A 24,793-nucleotide genomic window follows, 5' to 3' on the forward strand; every position below is an offset into this window, starting at 1 on the left:
CTTTTTAACAAAAGATACTGATATTCTATCAAGATTTTTCTTTTTCACATTTACCCCTTGAATATACATGCTTGATTTTTTTATACTACATGTAGACATTATTTTCACTTAAAATTCAATACTTTTATTTTAGAGTATAAGTAGATGATTATAATTTATTACTACATTGAAGATCCACCACTCACCTGCCAGTTTTTTTGCACTGTGGTAGTTGCTGGAAGCTATGCCACCTGTATTTTGAACACCGAAAAGTATTACCCATGATGGACAGCTTTCAGCTGAGAAACACAGACTCAAAAAGGAGAGACAGACTAGTTCCAAATATTTAGTCACTGAAAAACCTTATAATTAGATGTAAAACACTGTCAGAGAGCACCAGAATACTGAATATTTAAATATGATTAATAGAATCAGAATATTGCCAGATACAGTGCCGGAAGCTGAGCCCCTCAGGTTGTAAGACACTCAAAATATGAGGGCAAAGAGCTGCCTCCTCAAAGTCGAATTGACTGTGATGATGCAAATGGAGTGAAGCTTTCAAGACCTTATTTGCTGATGGGACACAACTCAAAACAAGGAGAAACAGCTGCAAACATCCATTAATAACTGGAACATCGAATTACAAAGTATGAATCTAGGAAAACTGGAAGTTGTTAAAATGAAGTGGAATGCATAAATATCAGTATCCTAGGCATTAGTGAGCTCTCAAATCTTCAATGTAAAGGGAAAGCATTGTTAAGTTTGACTTGGTCACCATCGTAGGCCTGACTCCCTCTCACCATTATCTGATTTCCCATTTAGGTCTGCCTACAAGGAAAGCGTGTACTGTATCTTCCAACCTAAATATTCCAGGACATGGAACTGTTGTACTTCTATAAATTAATGGATTATAATGTTGAACCAGTTTCAGTGGAGCTTCCAGATGAAAGCAGACTATGAAGAAAAGCCTATCAATCTACTGCAGAGAATCAGCCAGTGAAGGACTACGAATCTCAGCAGTCGGATCCACAACAAATTAAGGGGATGGGGCAGGACTGGGCAGCATGTCATTCTATTGTGCATAAGGTTACCATGAGTCAGGATCCACCCTGATAGACAATAACATTTTCTTTTCATACATCAATCTCATAAACAATTAATATGAGTTTGTCCCCAGAAAGAATGGATCTACAGTTACATTTATGAGAAAATGAAATCTCTAGCCTTTAAAGCTGAGAATGAAATCCTGGACAACCAACTAACAAAATAGTTAAGCCTCTCAGGAGAGAGTTGATCTGTCTGGTAGCCAGAATACCACTGGCTCAGTTTTCTCTGTTATATTTCTATACACAGTTTTTGTTGTTACATCTTGTTAAGGGTTTTCAAAGAGTGGCTGGTGTGTTGAACCACTGGCCTTGTGGTTAGCCGTCCAGTGCTTACTCTACAGCACCACGCCAGGACTCCATACACAGTAGATGTTTGAAGTTCCTTGCTTTTGTACTTCTCTCTGAGGTACTCTCTTCCATGCATTAAAACCTCTAATGCTCATTTTCTTTTCACAGCAGATAAAATAGGTATATCCCAAGCTCAGTGAACAGTCAGATCTTTTCTAGTATAATTAAAAGGTATAATTTATCATTTATAATGAAGGAATAAGAGCATTCATATTTCTCTCTTTCTCCCCACCTTCCTTTCTCACACACACACACACACACATTAACATTTCATATAAATCAAATGAATTTTAATAATAGACTTTAAAAAAGAAAAAGAGTCACAAAAGGGTAGCCTCAGGAGAGAAGGTAAGCTGGAGAACACCCACCAGCTACGCACTGGTGATACATGAGATTAAGATGCTAATTGGATGAACATCCTCATTTTTTAAAGTTCTACACTTCAAATCATCTGAATCACTGTGAAGTTATCAATGTCTAAAGGACATAACACTGACTTACTGTTCCCCACTCATGGCTGTATCCATGGCCCCTGAATAAAGATTTGCCCTGCTGACCTTTGGCCCTAGCTACACGAAGAATGATACTCTCAGCAAACCCACCAATAGTCCAATGTGTCACGCAGAATGGTCTTACCTCCTCTGTCTTTAAGACTTCCCATATTCGAGCATGATCTTCCACCAGCCAGTGTCCACTGCTGTCTACCTTGGTGGAGAGTTTGAATTTAGACACCACTTGAGTAGTCTCTCCCATGGTTTTCCCCTCCATCTTGAAAGAACGAGGCAGGAGGCATTACGGATCTGTGTGCAAGAATAAAGTGTGCCACAAGTTAAAATGTTAAATATCATCAAAAGATACATGAAAGCAAATGACCGTGTTCGATTTGTGAATAATGAGACCATTGCTTTGCAAGAGGTTTTATGGCCCTTTTATATATTCTAAATATTCATTATTGGACATTTGTTGCAGGTTTCTGGAGGGAATGATGCATTTTGGTAGTAGAAGAAGAGATACACAGCTTGTAAGGCAGAATGAAAAGCATCATCCACTTGTTATATCTGCTCATCCCCTTGCTCTGACTTCCCCAGGAGGAGAGCTGGCAACGGGTGGCCATAAGTTGCACCTGAGTGACAGTTTCATATTTCCATGCCATGGGATGCATGTGGTTATGAAATCAGGAGTTTACTTATTGGCTCTTTAAACATCTATTGGCTACTGTTGATAACAGCCTCCACGCTGGTAACAAACAAATAATATTCAGTAGTATGGTAGTGTAGTGGTTACGAGTCAGGCTGCTAACTACTAACCAGCAATTCGAAACTACCAGCTTTTCCGCAGGAGAAAGATGAGGCTTTCTGCTCCCATAAAGATTTACAGCCTCGGAAACCCTGTACGGTGTCACTAGGAGTCTGTTCTGATTCCACAGCACATAACAACAACAAGAAGCATATCCAGCTCAGTTACTATTAGCGAATGCTTGTAACACTGTTCCTCACCCCATGAGACTAGAGTCCTCTCTCCCCTTTTGGCACTCCGTGTTCTGGACAGATTTCTATCATGTCATCTACACTACTTTATTACATTCATTTGCTTTCAACTCAATATCCAACTTCTAGTCTTATAAGCTCCTTGAAACTAGAAACAGTGTTATATGGACAAGAGTAAGTCAAATGTATTATTACTAGGGTGCCAAGTTCATACAAACGCCGGTTCATTCCAAACAAAACATCTTTAAACATATCTCAGCAATAACTAGATGACTGCAGACAAGTTCTCTCCAGAATACACTTGTTTTAATGTCATCAAGTTATCTTCACAAAAATTGAAAAAAAAGACTCGCATGAAAACAGTAACTTCCAAGGTATTCTGTTGAGTCAGTTAAATTTAAGGCAGAGTGGGACCCACTCAGGAGGTTATAACAGGAGTTTTTTTAGAATGCCCAAGGGGTCATCATGATAGATTTTCTGGAAAGACAGAGGACAATCATTGGGGCTTATTATGAAGAGGTTTTCAGAAAAGTTAAAATTGCATTGGTGAAAAAAAGTCAGCAAAGTTGTGAAAGTTACTTGTGTTTCATAACAATGTACTTGCTCATACTTTGAGGGTAGCAAGAGCTGTTCTACAAAAATTTTGTTGGGATATCTTACCCCCATCTAACTCTCCAGGCCTGTTTTCTGGTCCCTAAACTCAAAGAAAATTTAAAAGGAACAAAGTTTGAGACCCTTGATGATGACAAAATTGCTGTTTTGACATAGTGTAAATGGAAGATCACAGAATTCTTTGGGGAGATGAAAATATCGTTTTCCAAAGTGTATAGACCTAGGTAGAGGATATGCTAACAAATAATAGCTACACATTTTTAATTTCTTTCTAGTAACGGATTCTATGATTTTATACCACCAGTCATCTGTCAGTTTGTCATACTGTGGTAATTGAGTGCTGCTATGATTCTGGAAGCTATGCCAACAAGTATTTTAAATACCAGCAGGGTCATCCGTGGTGGACAGGTTTCAGCTGAGCTTGCAACTAAGACCATGGAAAAGCAGACAACTTTTGAAAGGTTAGTCACTGAATACCTTACAAATAGGAACAGAACATTGTCAGATACAGTGCTAGAAGATAAAAACCTTATGAATAGTAGTAAAACATTGTCAGATATAGTGCCAGAAGATGAAAACAGTATGAATATCACCAAAATATTGTCAGATATAGTGCCAGAAGATGAGATCCTCACGTTGGAAAGCATTCAAAATATGACTGGGTCTAAGAGCTGTCTCCTCAAAGTAGAGTTGACCATAATGAAGTTAACTAAGCAAAAATTTGGGGACCTTCATTGGCTAATGGGGCACAACTCAAAATGAGAAGAAACAGCTGTTGTTGTTATTGCTTTTGCTGTTGTTGAGTGTCCTCAAGTTGGTTCTGACTCATAGCAGCCCTGAATAGGGACTCCAAGGCTGTAAATCTTGGCAGGAGCAGAAGGTATCATTTTTCTCTTGCAGACCAGCTGAGAAACACCTGCAAACATCCATTAAAAATCAGCACATGGAATGTATAAAGTATGAATCTAGGAAAATAGGAAGGTGTCAATAATGAAAACGAACACATAAAAATCAAAATCCTAGGTATTAGTGAGCTAAAATGTACTGGTATTGACCATTTAAAATCTGACAATCATATAGTTTAGTATGCTGGGAACATCAAATTGAAGAGGAATGGCATCACATTCATGGTCAAAAAGAACATTTCAAGACCTGTCTTGAAGTACAATACTGTCTGTGATAGGATATTATCCATATGCATATAAAGAAGACTAGCTAAAACCACTATAATTCAAATCTACACTTCAGTCACTAAAGCCAGTGATGATGAAACTAAACAATTCTGCCAATTTCTTCTCAGTTTGCTGTATGGTAGTGGCTTGCATGTTACTATGATTTTGGAAGGTATGCCACTAGTATTTTAAATAGCAGGTAGGATTTCAGCAGAGACAGGTTTCAGCAGAGCTTCCAGACGGAGGCAGACTAGGAAGATGGAGAGGCATATTACGTCTGACTGGCTAGTCACTAAAAAGCTTATGAATAGCAACAGAATATGATCAGATAGAGTGCCTGAAGTTGAGTCCCTCAACTTCTGGAAGGTTGGAAGGCAGTCAAAATACCAGTGGGTAAACACTGCCTCCTCAAAATAGAGTTGTCCATAACGTCATGAATGGAGTAAAGCTTTTGGGACCTTAACTAGCTGATGGGGCACAACTCAAAATGAGGAGATACCACTGCAAACATCCATGAATACCCAGAATACAGAATATATGAAGTACAAATCTAGAAAGGGGCGAACTGTGGAACAATCAATTACTCATATGTAAGTTCAGATTGAACCTGAAGAAAATTAAAGCAAGTCCACAAGAGCCAAAATATGACCTTGAGTATCATTGTTGTTGTTAAATGCCTTCGAGTTGATTCCGACTCATAGCGATCCTGTACAAGGTTATATTGTAGCAGGTAAATCTGCTGCAAAAGACTTATTTACATTGTGAAAAAGCAAGATATCAGTTTGAGAACTAAGGTGTGGCTGATCCAAGCCAAGGTATTTTCAATCACTTCATATGCATGTGAAAGCTGGACAATAAATAAGGAAGACTGCAGAAGAATCAATGCATTTAAATCACGGTGTTGGAGAAGAATATTAAAACACCATGGACTGCCAGAAAAACAAACAAATCTGCTTTGGAAGAAGTACAACCAGAATGCTCCCTAGAAGCCAGTATGGTGATGTTTCATCTTTCATATTTTGGACATGTTATCTGTAGGGATGATTCCCTGAAGCAGAACTGGCTATGGGTTGGAACCAATTCGACAGCACTCATGGTGATCCAGTGAACAATGGAAGACACACTGCTCAGATGAAAGCATTGTAATCCACAGGGTGGTCATTGGCTCATTTCTAGGAGACTGCCAGGTCTTTATCCTACTCTGGAAGCTCTGCTGAAACGTGTTCAGCATCATAGCAACCAGCAATGCTTCCCTGACAGACAAATGGTGACTGTGCATGAGACGCATTGGCCAGACTAGAGCCAATCCAGGTCTCCTTCATGAAAAGTGAGATTCTATCACTGAATCACTATTGCTGTTCTTGTTAAATGTGGTGGAGTCGAGTCCCACTTGTAGAGACCCTGTATAGGATTTCCATTGAGTAGCTGGTGAGTTTGAACTACCGATCTTGCGGTTCAAACCATCCTTGGGGTCAAATTCTATCCTAGGGCACCACACCCAGACACCTGACTCACCATTTCTGGTTGTTGTTATGTGCTGTTGAGTCAGTTCTGACCTATAACCACCCAGTACAGGGTTTCTAAAGAGCAACTAGGGAGCTTGAAACACAGACCTTGAGGCTCAAACCAACTTTGCAGTCCAGCGCATTAACCCATAGTGCCACACCAGGACTCCTATATCACCATGTTGTTGTTGTTAGGGGCCATCAAGTCAGTACCTACTAATAGCAACCCTATGCACAACTGAACGAAACACTGCCCAGTCCCGGGCCAACCTCACAATTGTTGTCTCACTTGTAACCTTTGATGCTGCCACTTTGACTATCCATCTTGCTGGGGGTCTTCCTCTTTTTTTCTGACCCTCCACCTTACCAAACATGATATCCTGCTCCAGCGACTGGTACCTCCTGACAATATGTCCAAAGTATGAGAGATAAAATTTGGCCATCCTGGCCTCCAAGGAACACTCTGGCTGCACTTCTTCCAACACAGATCTATTGGTTCTTTTGGCAGCCCACGGCACTTTCAATAATCTCCTCCAACACCATAACTCAAATGCATCAATTCTTCTACAGTCTTCCTTATTTACTGTCCGGCTTTCACATGCATATGAGGTTATTGAAAATACCATGGCTTGGGTCAGGCACACCTTAAGTCTTCAAGGTGACATCTTTGCTCTTCAACACTTTTTAAAAATCTTGTACAGCAGATTTGCCTAATGATTTCATTTGATTTCTTGACTGCTGCTTCCATGAGTGTTGATAATTGATCCAAGAATGAAGTCCTTGACAACTTCAATCTTTTCTTCATTGATAAGAATGTTGTTTATTGGTCCAATGGTGAGAATTTTTGTTTCCTTTACATTGAGATGCAATCCATACTGAAGGCTGTGCTCTTTGAGCTTCATCAGTAAGTATTTTAAATCCTCTTCACTTTCAGCAAGCAAGGTTGTATCATCTGCATATCACAGGTTGTTAATGAGTCTTCCTGCAATCTTGATGCTACGTTTTTCTTCATGGAACCTAGCTTCACAGATTATTTGTTCAGCATACAAGTTGAATAAGTATGGTGCAAGAATACAACCCTGGCACACACCTTTCTTAATTTTAAACCATTCAGTGTTCCTATGTTCTATTCGAACAACTGCCTCTTGGTCCAGGTACAGATTCCTCATGAGCACAATTAAGTGTTCCGGAATACTCGTACTTCACAATGTTGTCCATAACTTGTCATGATCCACACAATCGAAAGCCTCTACGTAGTCAATAAAGCACAGGTAAACATCTTTCTGGTATTCTCTGCTTTCAGCCAAGATCCATCGGACATCAGCAATGATCTCCCTCAATCCACATCCTCTTCTGAATCCAGCTTTAACCTCTGGAAATTCTTTGTCAATGTTTGCTTTGTCAGCTGTTTCTGTATTACCTTTAGTAAAACTTTACTCGCCTGTGATATCAAAGATACTGTCAGATGATTTCTGCATTCCGTTGGGTCACCTCTCTTTGGAATGGGCACAAATATGTATCTCTTCCAATCAGCTGGTCAGAGAGTTGTCTTCCACTTTCTGCATCTTTCAATAACTTGCCCAGAGAATCCTTCAATAATGAAAGTAGAGGCTTGAATTTTTTCTTCAGTTCCCCCGGCTTGAGAAATGCTGAGCGTGTTCTTCCCTTTTGGTTTTCTGACTCCAGATCTTTGCACATTTCCTTGTAATGTTTGACTTTGTCTCCTTCAGCTGACCTTTGAAATTTTCTGTTCAGCTCTTGTACCTCCTCATTCTTCCATTTGCTACACTGGAGAGCAAGTTTCAGTATCTCTTCTGACATCTATTTTGATCTTTTTCTTCTTTCTTATCTTCTTAATGACCTTTTGTTCTCTTCATGTATGATGTTCTTGATGTCATCCCACAACTCTTCTGGTCTTCGGTCTTTAGTATTTAATGTATCAAATCTGTTCTTCAGATGACCTCCAAATTCAAGTGGGATATATTTAAGGTCATATTTTGGCTCTCGTGCATGGACTTGTTTTCATTTTTTTCAGCTTCAGTTTCAATTTGCATATGAGAAATTGATGCAAATCCACAATCACCCTGCTGTTAAGTGCCTTCAAATTGATTCCGACCCATAGTGACCCTGTATAGGGTTTCCAAGGAGCAGCTGGTGAACTTGAACTGCCAACCTTGCAGTTCAGACGGCTTTGCAGTCTGGCGCATTAACCCACAGCGCCACACCAGGACTCCATACAATCACCCTAGCAATCACTAAATAAATGTTGGATGAAATAGTTACTTTAGGCATTCATCAAATCAATGAGAATTTGGCGAAAGTATAGCAGCAGATCTAATGTGCTCATATAACAAATTGAAATTCAAGCTACTACTTGTCTTAATTAACTTTTTTATTGACTTAGTGAGCTGTAAACTTTTCATAGAAGCCAAGTTTAACACTCAAACCCCAGAAGCTAATATGAAAGCTAAAGCTGTTCTCTAGTTAACAATAAATTCGTTTAGTTGGAAATGTCTGGGGGAAAGAAAAAAAAAGTTCTTATTCTCACATACCCACTGCCCAAATAAAAGTTAATGGAAATAGATTTCTGAACATTTTGAACAAAGATTCCACAAAAGAATCCTGAACAAAAGGGAGAAGTTGTAGACTAAAATTTCAAATTCTCTCGGAATCTGGCTTTTCAGGAGGCTTGATGAACTCTTGAAATGATTGCCCTAAGGTAACTTTAAACCTTAAACTAAAAATATCCCCATAAGTTTTCCTGAAACTAAACAATAGTTTAGCTTAACTCAAGGACTTCTGCCTTGAGCCTTAAGCTCTTTTGAGATCTACTGACAGGAGATCAAATTGATAAGAGCAACTGGAAAGACTAAATAGGAACATTAAGGAGCAGTGAGTTCATTTAATGGGAGAAGAACTCACAAAAGAAAGAGGAGCAAAACTTGAAAAATGTAATCATCACTGAAATGTACATATAGAACCTTGAATTGGTGTTTTTGCTGTGCATATTCTCAACAATTACACATAAAATAAATGATTTTCTTAAGTAAATGGAAATAGGGATAGATAAGAGGGTTGGGGGATGGTTAATAAGTTTGAGGATGTGGGAAAACAAATTTGCAGAGGAATTGCTTCTCTGCCTTGGGGCTTCCGAGCTCCATCTGTAAGCCTTGGAAAACAAGTCCATCTACTTGCAGAGAGCAAAGATAAGGAAGCTGCTAACCAAAATCTGAGTTCAGTACAGTACTTAGAAACATGAAGTACTTCATATACTCACATTACGAAGCAGAACCTTCACAATTTCACAATTAACGAACAAAGTTCTTCTGAAAGGACACACTAGTAAATGAAGCTGACATACAGGCAGGGAACAACCAAAGGAAAGTTGTGTGGAGATTTCTGTCCTCCCAAAAGTAAATTAAAATAAACAGACAAAATGGAAACAGGCCAGATTAGTAGAAAAGGAAATTCCACTGTTGTTACTGGAGATAATTCTGTAAACAACAAATACTAAATCAAAACAAAGTGGAAAAACAACATCAAATTGGTTTGGGCTCTCTCCTTTGTATACTGTGGAAAACCATCTAGACATACTAGAAAAGCATAAAAGACAGACTAGAAAATCTCAGGGCAAGAAAATGGAACATCTATAAGCTTACTATGTCCCAATGACCCAACTATTCTCTTTCTACTGTCTGCCCACAGCTGTTTTCTCATCTCCTCAGTGTGGGTGAAAATGGGCAAATTTTCAGTATTGTAGACTGAACTCAACTGTGTACTGACTTCCTAGAGATTGCTCCTCATGCATGCTGTTTGGCGGGAAGATGCAATTTCGAGTTGTAAAACATTACAAAACACTCAGGAACTAAGGAGGGACTCAGAGAGGCAGCCAGCTCTGACAAGGCTCTTCAAGTATTTTAAGATCCTCCACCCTATCTGAGACTGAGGCAGTTTTTTACCCATCCTCCATACAATGTCTCATTCATGATAAAGGATCATATATGCAATACCTCAGAAACCCTATATAGGGTCGTTAGGAATCGGAACCAACTCTAGGGCACTTAACAACAACAGCAATACAACATATACTTAGCTTCTATTTCATACCAGTCACAGTGCTAGGTATTTTTCACATTCTCTAATCCACACAATAAGGAGCCCTGGTGGCATAGTGGGTACATATTGGGCTGTTAACAGCAAGATCCACAGTTTGAAACCACCAGTCACTCCTCCACAGAAACATGGAGTTTTCTGCTCCTATAAAGATGTGTTGTTTCTTGTTAACAAAAACAAAAAAGATTTTTTTGTTTTGTTTTGTGGAGTCAATTCCAACTCATAATAAATCCTGCATAGGTTTCCAAGGAGCAACTAGTGGGTTTGAACCTTTGGCCTTGTGGTTACTAGTCCAGTGCTTATCCTACAGTGCCACACCAAAACTCCATATAAATTTATAGCCTCAGAAAATTTACACAGGGTCACTATGAGTCAGAACCGACTCAACAGCATTTAACAACAACACATAAATTGGAACCACCTACAGGGCACAACAACAATCCACACAACAACCCTACAGGGTTCCTGTTGTTGTTGTTGTTAGGTGACACTCATAGCAACCCTATGCACAGCAGAACAAAAAGCACTGTCCGATCCTGGGCCAACCTCACAATCATTGCCACACGTGATCCCATTGATGCTGCCACTTTGTCAATCCATCCATTGGGGGTCTTCCTCTTTTTCTCTGATCCTGCACCTTACCAAACATGATCTACCTTCTCCAGCAACTGGTCCCTCCTGACAATATGTCCAAAGTATGAGAGACGAAGTTAGGCCATCCTGGCCTCCAAGGAACACTCTGGCTGCACTTCTTCCAACACAGATATGTAAAATGGTGATACCTATTTTACAGCCATCTAAAGTGAGGTTCAGAGAGGTCAAGTGACTGTATATACTGCCAGATAGTTGCAGAATTGATGCATTTGAATTACGGTGTTGGTGAAGAATATTGAAAGTACCATGGATTGCCAGAAGAACAAACAAGTCTGTCTTGGAAGAAGTAAACCCAAAATGTTCTTTAGAAGCGACGATGGCGAGACTTTGTCTCTCATTCTTTGGATGTATTATCAAGAGAGACTAATACCTGGAGAAGGACATCAAGCTTAGTAGAGGATCAGCGAAAAAAAAAAAAAAAAAAAGGCAGACCCCAACAAGATGGATTGACTCAGCAGCTGCAGCAATGGGCTCAACTATAATAACAATTGTGAGGATAGCACAGGACCAGATAGTGTTTTGTTCTGTTTTGCACAGGGTCGCTATGAGTTAGAGCCAACTCAGTAGCACACTGCAACAACAACAGAAAGTTGCACACCCAAAGTTCATGTTCTCTCTTCTAGGGTAGTTTTGAAGACTTTCAATTCCCTCTCTCCATCACTGGTGGAATAAGACCTCTGTCTAGTATCCCTTCCCCAGAGACAGAAGTTAGTGTGTGTGTGTGTGTGTGTTAGCTAAATGGTATAAAAGATTTCCTTTGAGTGACAGTTACACCTGATGTATAAAGCAGAGTAGATAGGCAAGAGTGACAACAGATAGAGGGAAGGAAAATAAAATGGGAAAATCCATCATTCCTTTTCCTTTTTATTCCCATCTCAACTTCTGACCAGGACGGGGGCTTCACAGTCTTGTGACCTATGCAGTCACACAAGCCTTATGATCAGAAGGGCCTGTGCTCAATTCAGTGCTCTGCGATCATCTTTTGGAGTCTTGATGTGGTGTTGTACAATATGAGCTGGACTGCTAACTGCAGGGTCACCTTTTCAAACCCACCAGTTGCTCCTCAAAAACCCTATACAGGGTCATTAGGAGTCAGAACTGACTTGATGACACTTAACAACATCATTCTCTTAATAATTTTGTAACAAGGAGCTCCACAATTTCATTTTTCCACTGATCCCTACATATTTATATAGCTGCCATCGACCCATTGTTTCCTCTTGAAATCTAAAATTCTACTCTATCTTTTCTTTCAGAAATTCATACATCATAGGTTTCCTTCCTAGTTTCATAAAAAGAGCTATAAGTTTATCTACTGGAGCCATTTTGGCTAGAGAGACGTTTCTCTACCTCTTGCATGTATTGCATCTTATGGTTAAAGCACTGCCTTCTTTTCTCCAAACACACTTCTGACCAGCATGGCCAACGCTTACAAACCAACCTCCATACAAATATAACCGGCATGCACCCACTCAACAGGGCCCTCGACAGGCTGAAATCACTATAAACCTGAAAGGCAAACTCTTCAGTTCTACTTAAGAACTGTTTTAAAATATCATAAGACTAGCAAACTCTTTTGGAAATCAGTTTTGAAGAACTATCATCCTAAAATATCTCATTCCTCAAGAAGACTTTTTATTTTTTTCCCAACAGCTAGATAGGGAGGTTGGTTGGGGGTAGGGTGGGGAAAGGAAGCTGTTTGTATATAAAAGCAAATATTTGATTATAAAAAATAGAAGCAAAGTTTTTCTCAGATTTTAAAAAAGAAAACTTCTTGGGAACTGTTTTTCTCCGTGAAAAAGGGTTGCCTGTTGTACACAGTCTCTACTGCACGAAGCAGAGAAGTAAAGTAAGTCCAAGGAAGGTAAGTGTGATGGAATGGAAGAAAGGTGCTCCTGCTTGACCCAGAGACCATTTGCAGATGAGAAAAGCCACCGTAAGGCTTGGCCTTCAAGTCCAAACCCCCATCAGATTATGAGGCTGATGCACTGCCTACTGTGAAGAAGGCACTTTTTTTTTTTTAATGGATAATCATATTATTTAATAGATCATCAACTTTGTCCCCATACCTGCTTAAAACTGGAATTTCATATTTCCATTCCAGTAATAATACAATGACAAAGCTAATCAGAGTAAACTACTATTAAAGAGAACTAAGCTAACACAGCTCACTTTCTTTTAACATGCAAAATATAAATATACACATTCTAGAAAGCACTAGTTAGCCACTAAAAATTGAAATGGGACCTTGAAGACTGTAGGAAACTCCAGAGTGCCATAATGAGCTGAGATGCAGTGAGCATGTTTTTAGGGTCTTCATCTCTTGCCAGTAGCAGAATCTTGAAAAGCTAATGCTAAAGGGAAAGCACTCAGTTGACTTAGGACTGTGCACAGGAACCAAAGGGCAGGAAATAATCACTAAATGTTGCTGAGAGCATCCACCCAAGGAAGAACTTTACCTTCCAGGAGCTCCAGTCTAGCACCACCCGAGTGCTTACATGGCTGACTTTATCCTCGGTGTTCCATTTAGCACAGAAAGTAGCAGTATCTCCACCACCTATGACGGTGATGCAGCCCCTGGAAGTGGCTTTTACCACCTCATTCATGAGGGCTTTGGTTCCCCGGGCAAAAGCTTCCCATTCAAATACCCCCACAGGTCCATTCCACACAATCTGCTTAGCCGAGTGACAGCCTCTGCATACTTCTTGCTGTTCTCAGGACCACAGTCCAAGCCCACCCAGCTAACAGGTATGCCAGAGGCCACAGTGGCTTGGCCAGTTTTGGCTTTCTCATCAACCTTGTCAGCAATGACAAAGTCAATAGGCCAGGTAATCTTCACACCATTCTTCTCAGCTTTGGACATTAAGTCTCTGACAATCTCAGCTCCCTCTTCATCAAATAGAGAAGTACCAATCTCCATGTTATTGAGCACTTAAGGAAGGTAAAAGCCATTCCACCAGCAATAATCATCTCATTGACTTTGTCCAGCATATTAAAGATCAGTTGGATCTTGTCTGCAACTTTTGCTCTGCCCTGGATGGCCAGGAAGGGTCGTTCTGGGCTTTCCACCAGAACCACCAGTCTTCTGTGGCAGAATCACTCCCACCGAGGAACTGTGGGCTCAGTGAGCAGTGCCCAAAGCATCACTGACATAGACATCCCCTAGCTTGGAAAGTGAAGCCTGGAAAGCTTCTATATTTCAGTTGGCTTGGCTTTAACCTTATTCCCAGAAGCATCTTTTCCCTTTCTTTCTTCTTCTACATGAAAGTGAAGGTTCTCCAGCAGGATGACAGAACCAGCAGCTAGATCAGCACAGGCTTTCTCTACTTCTGGACCCACACAATCCTTCAAGAAAAGAACATCCTTGTCCGGCACAGATTTGAGTTCTACAGCAACTGGCTCTAAGGAGTATTTGTCAGGCATGGGGACACCATCAGGCGGGCCAAGGTGGCTCATCAGAACAACTGACTTGGTTCCATTGTCCAAGCAGAATTTTGATGCTTGGGAGGGCAGCCTTGATCCTCTGGTTGTTTGTTATCTGGTTGTTTTTCATAGGAACATTAAAGTCCACTCTCATGACCATTCGCTTTCCTTTCACGTCCAGCTTGTCCAGAGTAAGATTGTTAGAAATAGACATCTTGGCAAGACAGCAAACGCAAGTGGCTCAGGGAGCAGAAAGTGACAGCGACCTGCAACAGCCTAGGAGCACTGGAGAAACATCCCCCATCAAAGCCGAAAGATGTCTTATTAAAAATGTTTAAACTTATTGTTGTTGTTAGGTGCCATCGAGTCGGTACCGACTCATAGCGACCCTATGCACAACAGAATGAAACACTGCCTGATCCTAGGCCAACCTCACATTTGTTGCCACGCTTGAGCCCATTGATCAATCAAAAGATTATTCTAATCAAAAGTTATCAATTTTAGCTGTGTCAGAAGACCTTGACAACAGTTAGAAATTGGTAGATTATTATATGATTATAATAAATTTACAAGCATGCATTTCCTTAATTTTTTTCCCTTTCCATGATAATAAATAATAGCCAAGACATCCCTCTAAATTGCTATCTTTTTTCTCCCTTCTCTTTTTTAAAGTATTTTTAGAAGGACAAAGAAAGTGCTGAACATGCAGGGCCTTCCTGGAGGCTTTGGTGTTTCTTTGGTTTGTTGGTCTTTATCTATTAGGCCCATTCTTTCCTTCTGATCCTATAGATTCCAACATTCTTAATTCAACATTGCTGTTTTGTTTTATTTTGTTTTCCCTTTACCCACAAACTCTTGCTCCTGCCTGAAGAAAATTGTTGTTGTTTTTTAACTCAACTGAAATTTCTTCTACTCTTAAAGTCTGGCGTTTTCCCAGCTCCAATCTCTTCTTATGACTATCTGTCTTTCTGTCATTTCTTTACTCCCATGTTTTCTCACTCTCTTCCTTCTTCCTAATGAGCTATGAACCTGTCCAGATACAGCAGTTTTATCTCTGTCTCCTCCCATCTTCAATTCTTCCATGTAAAAGGTTATCAAGAACAGTCATTGCATTTTAGTTGGTTCAGAATACCATAACGTCATTATTGTTATATACTGTCGAATAGGTTCTTACGCATAGCTATTCTGTAGTGTTTCCAAGGAGCAGCTGGTGGGTTTGAACCACCCATCTGTAGTTAGTAGCCCAGTGTTTATTCTACATCACCATAACTAGACTCTACCACAGTATGATAAGCAATAAAATTCTAGCCTGTAGACAAATTGTTAAGCTACAATTAATGATCCATATAACCCTTAGGCAAGCCATTTCACCTTTCCCAGTCTCAGTTTCCTCATGTCTAATGTGATGGTGAGCTCTGGTAGCGTGGTGGTTACGAATCGGGCTGCGAGCCGCAATGCCAGCAGTTCGAAACTACCAGCGGTTCCGTGGGAGAAAGATGAGGCTTTCTGCTTCCGAAAAGATTTACAGCCTCAGAAGCCCTGTGCAGGGTCACTATGGGTCAGAACCGACTCCACAGCACTTAACAATAACAACAACAATGTGATGGTGATTCCTGGTGTGGCGTTGTAGGATAAGCACTGGACAGCTAACCACAAGGTTGGCCGTTCAAGCCTACCAGTGGATCATTGGAAACCCCATATTAAGTTACTATGAGTCAGAATCGACTCAATGGTACTTAAAAACAACACAACAATGCGTTGTTGTTTGGTGCCGTAGAGTCAGTTCCAAGTCATAGTGGCTCTGTATAGGGTTTCTGAGGAGAGGCTGGTGAGTTTGAACTGCCAAACTTGCTGTTCAAACCGACTTTGTGGTCAAGTGCTTATCCTACAGGTCACAGCAGGACTCCACAACAGCATGAGGAGGGGATTATAAGATTATTAAGATCTCTTACAGTTATAAAACACTTAGCACTCCAATATAGAAAGCAAAACTAATATGCATTCAATTCTTTTCCCAATGTTGTTGTTGTTGTTGAGTGCCATCAAGTCAGTTCTTACTCATAATGACCCTGCATAGGGTTTCCAAAGAGTGGCGGTGAATTTGAACCACTGACTTGCAGTTCAAACCCACCTTGTGGTCCAGTGCTTATCCTACATTGCCATACTAGAACTTCATTTTCCCAATGTGGCTGAGAAATTTACACTACTAAGCAGTGAAATGTTGCGATTTCTGGGAGGTCATTCACATATTGTATTTATTTCTGTATTATGTATTCACTGTTTGGCACTGTGGGTAAAGCACTAGACTGCAAGGTCGGTTCAAATTCACCAGCCCCTCCTTGGAAACCGTATATAGAGTCACTATGAGTCAGAACCGACTGACAGCACTTAACAACAACAACATTCAACAGTCAAACACACAATACATTATTATAATAGCCCCCCGTCATTCCTGGATATAGCATCTGCATTCTGATTAGTCAGAAACAACCAAGAAACCCTCTGATGATGCATAGTCCATTTTAAGTTTGCTCAAGTTTTGTAAAGCCGGTGTTTGAATATGTTCACCAATCCCTAGCATCCAAATCTCAATTCAATGGTTGAGTTTTCTAATCATGACTACTACTGTGGTAGTACTGTAGATCCAAGAAGGTGTCAAAATATAGTAATCTTAATTGTGAGGGATGCATCATAGTGGTTTCACCTAATCTATATTTACAGAAAACCAAGAGAGACAGTCCAGAATCAAAGATTCCTGTGCAAAGACAGAGACTGGGCCACAGACAGGCAGGCAGGATTTCAGACAGAGAGGACACTAGGAAGAACATAGCACATGGATTCCTCATGCTGGGCAAGGGGACACCTCAGATCTTTCCATAGCACTACTAAATGCTGTGTGTGTTTGAACTGACAGTGTATGTCAACATACTAGGACACTGGGCAGGAACAATTCCTTCGGAATTTCAACAGCATATATAAATCAGCCCACTTATGCTCTGTGTATTGCTTTCCTCAACTGAGTCTGTCTCTCCTGCTAGCCTGCAATTTCCTTGAGAGCACGACAGGACATTAACTTACTACACTGCTTCCATTTAAAAAAAAAAAGCTCAATCACCTTTTAAAAAAAAATCTTTATTTTCTTTGCATTAAAAAAATTCACTGGCATAAGAGATTGTGCATTTATCATTGTGACGCATTTTGGACGAAATGTCAATAATTGGGCTTTCAAAGGAATTTTCCTTCTGGGTTATCTCACTAAATGCTGAGCAAGGTTGCACAATAGTGTCTGTGCAGTCAGAGTGACTTTTTCTGAGGGCAACTGTCTCCTGTTATGTGTAGACAATTAAGGAAGTGCAAGGCATTCCTGCTTTATCCAAGGTGATGTTTTGTAAAGGCTGGCCCAATTGCACTTCAGACGTAGAGTACTTTTACCTCTCAATGACAGTATTTGACAGAACTTTTTGTTTTTTTATTAAACAGTAATAATCATTCAAAAAAAGGAAAACTCAGGCTAGGTTTGTACTACGCTGGGGAACCTCCCTGGAGAAATGCTGCTCTTTGCTCAATAATTCCTGCTCAGCACAGACTGCCAACACAAGGAAAACAGCTGGACTCCCTTCCTGGCCTCCATGCAGGACAGGCAGTCTGGTAACACATCTTCAAAGACAAATGGGAGGAGGCAGAGAATACCTAAGCAGAAGCAAGACTGAGATCACAAAGAATCCTTCAGAGTTCTAACGGAGGTAGAGGAAATTCTAGGAGAATGGCTTTTTCACTGCCTGCATTTTTATTATGATAAGAAGTTCAGCGATTGTGGCATCTGGAAACTTAAAATGAGACTAAACTGTAAATCACATGACTGTCCCAAGAGCAAATGTTTCACAATTCTGTGAACTCAAGCTTTAGTCTAAATGAGGGCAAAATGCAAAACCCAGTAGGAGGATACTCAACAGGTCAATGGTCACAGATTAATTTTTATCTTCAAGTTCAAGAAAGATTGGCTGATTCAGATCAGAGTTATCCTTTAGGTCCCCACAATAACAGCATCAACACCCATGTATGCTCCACTCCCGTAGTGAATCTGACATTTATGGTGCCCTGCCCGGGGTTAACACTTCAGAAATAGCATTTCATCCTCAGAACAGCCTCAGGAGAAGCTCAGACCATCAGAGGCTAAGATACAAGTCCAGAATTTCTTTTAAGTTGTCCTGACCCCAGAGCGTGTGCCCTCACCACTACATTATACTGGATATAAGATTGCCTTTAAGAATCAAAGTCCCACTGACTAATGGCACCATATAAACATGGAAAGGAGTCCTGGTATGGTGCTTCAGGATAAGCACAATTACTGCTAACCACGAGGTCAGCTGTTCAAACCCACTAGTTGCTCCTCAGAAACCCTATATAGAGTTGCACACTCAACAACAAACATCGAAAAATCTGAATTTCCAGGACTCTGAGGTTTCCAAAGGATTCATAGTGGGGCTTCTCATGGAAGGAATGTGAATCTCTAAAATTTTAGGTTCAGAGGAGGAAAGCCATGTGTCTATTAGTTAGTGCACAAACCCATTTTCATTAACAGCCAAAGATATTGGCCCTTCTACAATTTAGGTTTAGAAACCTAGTCTATTTAGTTACAGACACTTTACTAGGCCACAGGGAAGCTTTTTCCAGAAAACACTCTGGTATAGGCATTCACAGTGAGCTGGTTCAAGGCCACTCTTTGTCCTCTCTCATTGACTGCACTTAACAACAACAAGTCTCAAAGAAGCAAGGACACCATGATTTTCACATAGAATATATACTGTTAAACATCATTTCTATTTCCCAAGAGAAATCTTTAATTAGTATAATATTGTTGTTATGTGCCATAGATTCGGTTCCGACCCACAGCGAGACTGTATAGGGTTTCCGAGGAGTGGATGGTGAGCTTGAACCACTGACCTTGCAGTTCAAACCAACTTTGCAGTCCAGCACAGTATCACTTAAATCTAGCTGGCGTTGCTAAATAACCAGGCACCAGTTTATTAGGCTAACTAGGTATAAGAAGCTTTATATCCAAAGAAGTTATATTCAAGGCAGCAACTTTATTTCCATCTATGTTGTTCCTTTGTTAATCTTGATCTGGAATCTCCTTCTGGAAAAGAACTAAAGCCCCATAAATGGTGCTAAGGCCAAAACAAAGAGGCCAAAGTTCACCGACATGTGTGTGGGGTAGTGGGGGTAATAGTGTGCCTAAGACGAAGGTGAATTCCAACTTTTTGATCTGAACCTGGGACACAGCATGATAAATCTGCCTCATGTGGGACCAAAAAATTAATGATTCACATGAACAAAAGAACATTGTTATTGTTGTTAGGTGCCATCGAGTCGGTACCGACCCTATGCACAGCAGAACGAAACACTGCCCGATCCTGGGCCAACCTCACTACTGTTGCCACGCTTGAGTCCATCGATGCTGCCACTTGACCAAACCATCTCATTGGGGGTCTTCCTCTTTTTCTCTGACCCTCAACCCTACCAAACATGTTATCCTTCTCCAATGGCTGGTCCCTGGATTGCGTGGAACATGACAAGCTATGGACAACACTGTGGAGTATAAGTATTCCAGAACACTTAATTGTACTCATGAGGAATCTGTACATGGACCAAGAAGCAGTTGTTCGAACAGAACATGGGAATACTGAATGGTTTAAAATTAAAAAAGGTGTGCGACAAGGTTGTATTCTTTCACCATACTTATTCAACCTGTATGCTGAGCAAATAATCTGAGAAACTGGGTTATATGAAGAAAAACATGGCATCAGGATTGGAAGAAGACTCATTAACAACCTGTGATATGCAGATGATACAACCTTGCTTGCTGAAAGTGAAGAGGACTTAAAACATTTACTGATGAAGATCAAAGAGCACAGCCTTCGGTATGGATTACATCTCAATGTAAAGAAAACAAAAATCCTCACCACTGGACCAATAAACAACATTCATATCAATGAAGAAAAGATTGAAGTTGTCAAGGACTTCATTCTTCTTGTGTCAACTATCAACACTCACGGAAGTAGCAGTCAAGAAATCAAACGGGGTATTGCATTAGGCAAATCTGCTTGACAAGACCTTTTTCAAGTGTTGAAGAGCAAAGATGTCAGCTTGAGGACTAAGGGGAACCTGACCCAAGCCATGGTAATTTCTATAATCTCATATGCCTGTGAAAGCTGGACAGTGAATAAGGAAAGGAACATTAAGAGGCAATAAAATCAAGAGGGGAAAATCACCAGTGCTGTTATTCTTGAACAGATATTGTGGGTCTGTGTGATCTGTCTGCCCAGAGCTAACACAAGACAGAAATCAAAGTATTCACTTACAGAATTCTAAGGAAGCCACCTAGAAGACTGGGCTTGCAATAGCATAGTGGCATTTTCCAATTAAATGTAATAAAGGCAAATAATGTTGGTCATGTTTCCTGTATATTGGAGAAGATGCAGTTCTTATTTTCAACCATAGCCTCAGATGCCTTTGTGAACCCTATAAGGACAATACTTACCTTTCCATTTATTTTCTTCCATGTTATTTTCTCTCATGCCACTTTCTATAAGAATCTACCATAGAGAATATGTTTTGCATTCATGTGCATAGTCAATGAGAAGTACTGTTAAATTTAGACTCTATAGTCCATTGAAGATGAAACCCTCACATTCTTATGGAGTGAAACAAAAAAATCTTAAGTCAAAATGAGGCCATTCAAAATCAAATTCTATTTTGTTTGAAACTTGTTTTGCATAGCCAGAGTCAGGAGTGCTTTAAACTAGGCCTTTTGGGAGGACCTTGCCAGGGTATGTTAGAAAGTACTTTTTAAGATTGCAAATACTCCTAGCAGGACTAAGCCTGGATTTCTCATCAGGCCTTCAGAATACCTCATTTTCAAAGGCTGCATTAAGTGACTCGTGTACATCTGCAGCATTTCAGTGTTTGATCCTAGATTATGTTTTCAATAAGGTTAAGGGTTAGGGTTTTGACAGATGCAGCTGCGGCATAACTGGTCATTTTATTTGCCTTTTTCCCACATACATACAGTGTTGAATACTCAAATTGGTGAAATGCTTCAATTTTAATACTAGCGAATTGGGGAGAGGGTTTGGAATGTGGGGCCTGAGCACTCAGTTGGGTGTTGGTTTTAGTTTCAGAGACTGTTGGAAATCTACTCCAATATCTGCCTGTGGAGAAGAGGGTCATTTCATTCAGTGCCATCAGTTCATTCCAACTGGGTTGCAGTTTCTTTTCTCTTTCTTTCATTTACCTTCTGTAAGCTGATAAAGGGCTTCCCCACCTTTCTCCATTTTTCACTGCCACAGATTGACCTTGCTATTACCAACAACCCAAAGTGGAAACTTAATGGGACTGGGTCTTAGATTGAGACCCTCAGAAAAATAGCAACTGTACAAATATAAACTTTGTATCCCTGACTTGCTTGCTGGGGGTCACAAGCCAATCTTACTTACTGCAATAATATGGCAAACTTCCAGGCACACCATGTGTAAGTTCTTTACACTCATCCATCCCTGCCCTGTGCCCAGAAGGAGAGGGGAAGCCCCTAACATCTACTGAACTATAGTCTAATCATTGCACTGTGTTCTGATATGCCTACATGCTTTCAGTTCATAATCCAAATCACTGGAATGTTCACAGCCATACAAGGACAAAGAGTCACAGAGAAACCTCCAAATGATAGGGTGTCAGAAGACAGATCTACTCAGGTACATGGCAGTGAGAGCTCCGTGAGTGAAGGATTCATTTTCCATTCAGATGAAACGGAAGCTCAGAGAAGGTATGTGAATCACACAGCTCAGAGGTAGTAGAGTCTACGTTTGAAAGCAGATCTGTCTGACTTGCAACGCTTCCCTTACCATTCTGTCATGGCCTCTCACAAATTTTCACAAGATTCGGGCTATGTCCACTTCTGACTTGGCAGCTCTAATACTTGAAGAGAAACAATAACTCTTTGTACTAAGGGAAGAGGCCCAGAGACTTATGTCTGAAATGTGTGCTTCCTTCATCTGTAGCCTCCCCACCAAAGCTGAGATTCCACATCTTCCTACTGCCCTTCATGTTTCACTTTGCTGGCTCCTCCACTTTCTATGGTACCATCACACTTCCTCTGCTCGTCCCTTCCAAAGCTGACTAAACATTTATTTCACTCTGAGGATGATGTGACAGGAAACAGAAGCAAAAAAAAAAAGTGACCCTGTCAGTTATTTTCACTTCTTATTCACATACGCAAATTTCTGTGACACAATTACACTTATCTGTAAGTCTAATTATTTTTTTAAGGTTTTTTTTTAAAACGACATATGGGATTTATCATAGTACTCACTAACTTCTCCACTTTTGCTGTTCCTCTGGCGAGAGAAGAGTTTATGATTTACAGTTCCAGTGAATTCAATTCCTGGGCTCATTGCTTCCATCTGACTGTGGTTTACATTGATTCTGGATAACAGATTTTAATTGTTAACTACATTGTGGACTGAAAAATGGTTGAAACTGTAGTGACGCTTAAGCAGACACAGAATCACAACTTCTAGGCACTCACTCCGTTTCACCATTTCAGTCTAGACAAAAACAAACTTCTTTTTGTTGTTGTTGTTAGGTGTCTGCCACAAGTAGGTCTCGACTCATAGTAACCCTGTACACAACAGAACAAAACACTTCCTGCTCCTGCAACATCCTCACAATCGTTATTATGCTTGAACCCACTGCTGCTGCCATTGTGCTGAACCATCTTGTGGAAGGTCTTCCTCTTTTTCGCTTAACCTCCACTTTACCAAGATTCATGTCCTTCTCCAAGGACAGGTCCCTCCTGATAAAATGTCCACAGTATGAGAAATGAAGTCTGGCCATCCTGGCTTCAAAGGATCATTCTGGTTGTACTTTTTCCAGCACACAGATTTGTTTGTTCTTCTGGAAGTCCATGGTACCTTTAATATTCTCCTCCAACACCATAACTCAAATGCATCAATCCTTCTAGCTTCTTCTTTATTCATTGCCCAGCTTTCACATGCATACGAGGCTAAATACCCTGGTTTGAGTCAGGCACAACTTAGTTCTTAAACTGACATTTGGCCCAACAAAAGAAAGTGTTTTGGGTGCCCTGAAGAGAAATTCTAGTTGTTTCATAAGTATAAAATTATGAGCAGGATGAAGTAGAGTGAAATTAGATCCAAATAACTTTAAGGTCTTACCTGAAAAACAAGTGCACTGATTAAGTCAACCTCAAAATCTGTCAAGAGGCTGTCTGGGTGAAAGTTGATTAAATCTCTCCCTCCCTCTCTTTCCTTGCCACAGACCTCCATTCCTACTGGGCCTATCGGTCCAATATATGTTCTATATTCTCCCAATTAAAATCTGGAAACACTACCTTTCCATGCACAAGAGGCTGTCATAGTTGGTCTCACAAAACAAAAACTGAAATTGAAATAGAAAGGCAGGAACTTGAACACACTCAAGTAGCACATTAGCAGTGGAATCAATTTTAAACGGAAATGCCCCTAGTTCCAAGCCATTGAAGCAACCTGACACATTCACTTTTTTCCACTGTTACCTGTTCTGTCCTAAAAGGTTGCTCTGAGTCAAAATGGACAAGACGGCACACAACAAGGATGAACTACTGCAATAGCCAATTTATAAAACCCTCTGCTCTTCGAGTCTCTCTAGTCATCCTCCACACGGCCACTGAGATAGTCCTCCTTGTTCAGTGCCGTCGAGCGGATTCCGACTCATAGTGATCCTGTATAGGGTTTCCAAGGAGTGGCTGGTGAGCTTGAACCGCTGACCTTGAGGTTCAAACTGACCAGTGCTTTATCCCACAGCGACACACCAGGACTCTAGTCCTCCTAAAAACCTTTAATTATATCCTTCCCCTGCCTGTTACTCTCACGGTCAGCAGTTCGAAACTACCAGCTGTTCTGCAGAAGAAAGATGAGGCTTTGTTTTCCCATAAAGATTTACAGCCTTGGAAGCCCTAGTCAGGGTTGTTGTGAGTCGGAACCGGACATCACGACCACCACCACCCCTCTGCCTTACCCCAATTCCCCTTACTCTCACACTGCTGAGCTTCTCATTACTCTCTTGTTGTCGTTATGTGCCGTGGAGTCGGTTCCGACTCATAGCAACCCTGCACAGGGGTTTCCAAGGCTGTTAATCTTTACGGGAGCAGAATACCTCATCTTTCTCCTGCGGAGCAGCTGGCAGTTCCGAACTGTTGACCTTGCGGTTCGTAGCCCAATTCATAACCACTACGCTACCAGAGCTCCTTAAAGGATGCCATTTCATGCCTTTTGTTATTCTATGTAAATGTTCACTGCTGTGTTTATTGACGTTATGTGCCCTTGAGTCAATTCTGA

The 24,793-nt window shown here is 40.6% G+C and overlaps 1 protein-coding gene and 1 pseudogene across 2 annotated transcripts in view; both read right to left on the reverse strand.

The window, feature by feature from the left end:
- RGL1 (ral guanine nucleotide dissociation stimulator-like 1) overlaps positions 1 to 24,793 on the reverse strand; it is a 381,962-nt gene that overhangs the window by 240,328 nt on the left and 116,841 nt on the right. Inside the window, exon 2 of one of the 2 annotated variants that reach the window (XM_006872531.1) lies at positions 2,070 to 2,233. In XM_006872531.1, coding sequence (XP_006872593.1) covers positions 2,070 to 2,201 — 132 coding nt within the window. In that variant the 5' untranslated portion in view covers positions 2,202 to 2,233. Of the gene's footprint in view, positions 1 to 2,069; positions 2,234 to 24,793 lie in introns of those variants that run through there. The other variant, XM_006872530.1, reaches the window with a different exon arrangement.
- LOC102812082 lies at positions 13,395 to 14,613 on the reverse strand (annotated as a pseudogene).

The sequence above is a fragment of the Chrysochloris asiatica genome, unplaced genomic scaffold (genome assembly GCF_000296735.1).
Source record: "Chrysochloris asiatica unplaced genomic scaffold, ChrAsi1.0 scaffold00203, whole genome shotgun sequence".
NCBI classification, from domain to species: domain Eukaryota; kingdom Metazoa; phylum Chordata; class Mammalia; order Afrosoricida; family Chrysochloridae; genus Chrysochloris; species Chrysochloris asiatica.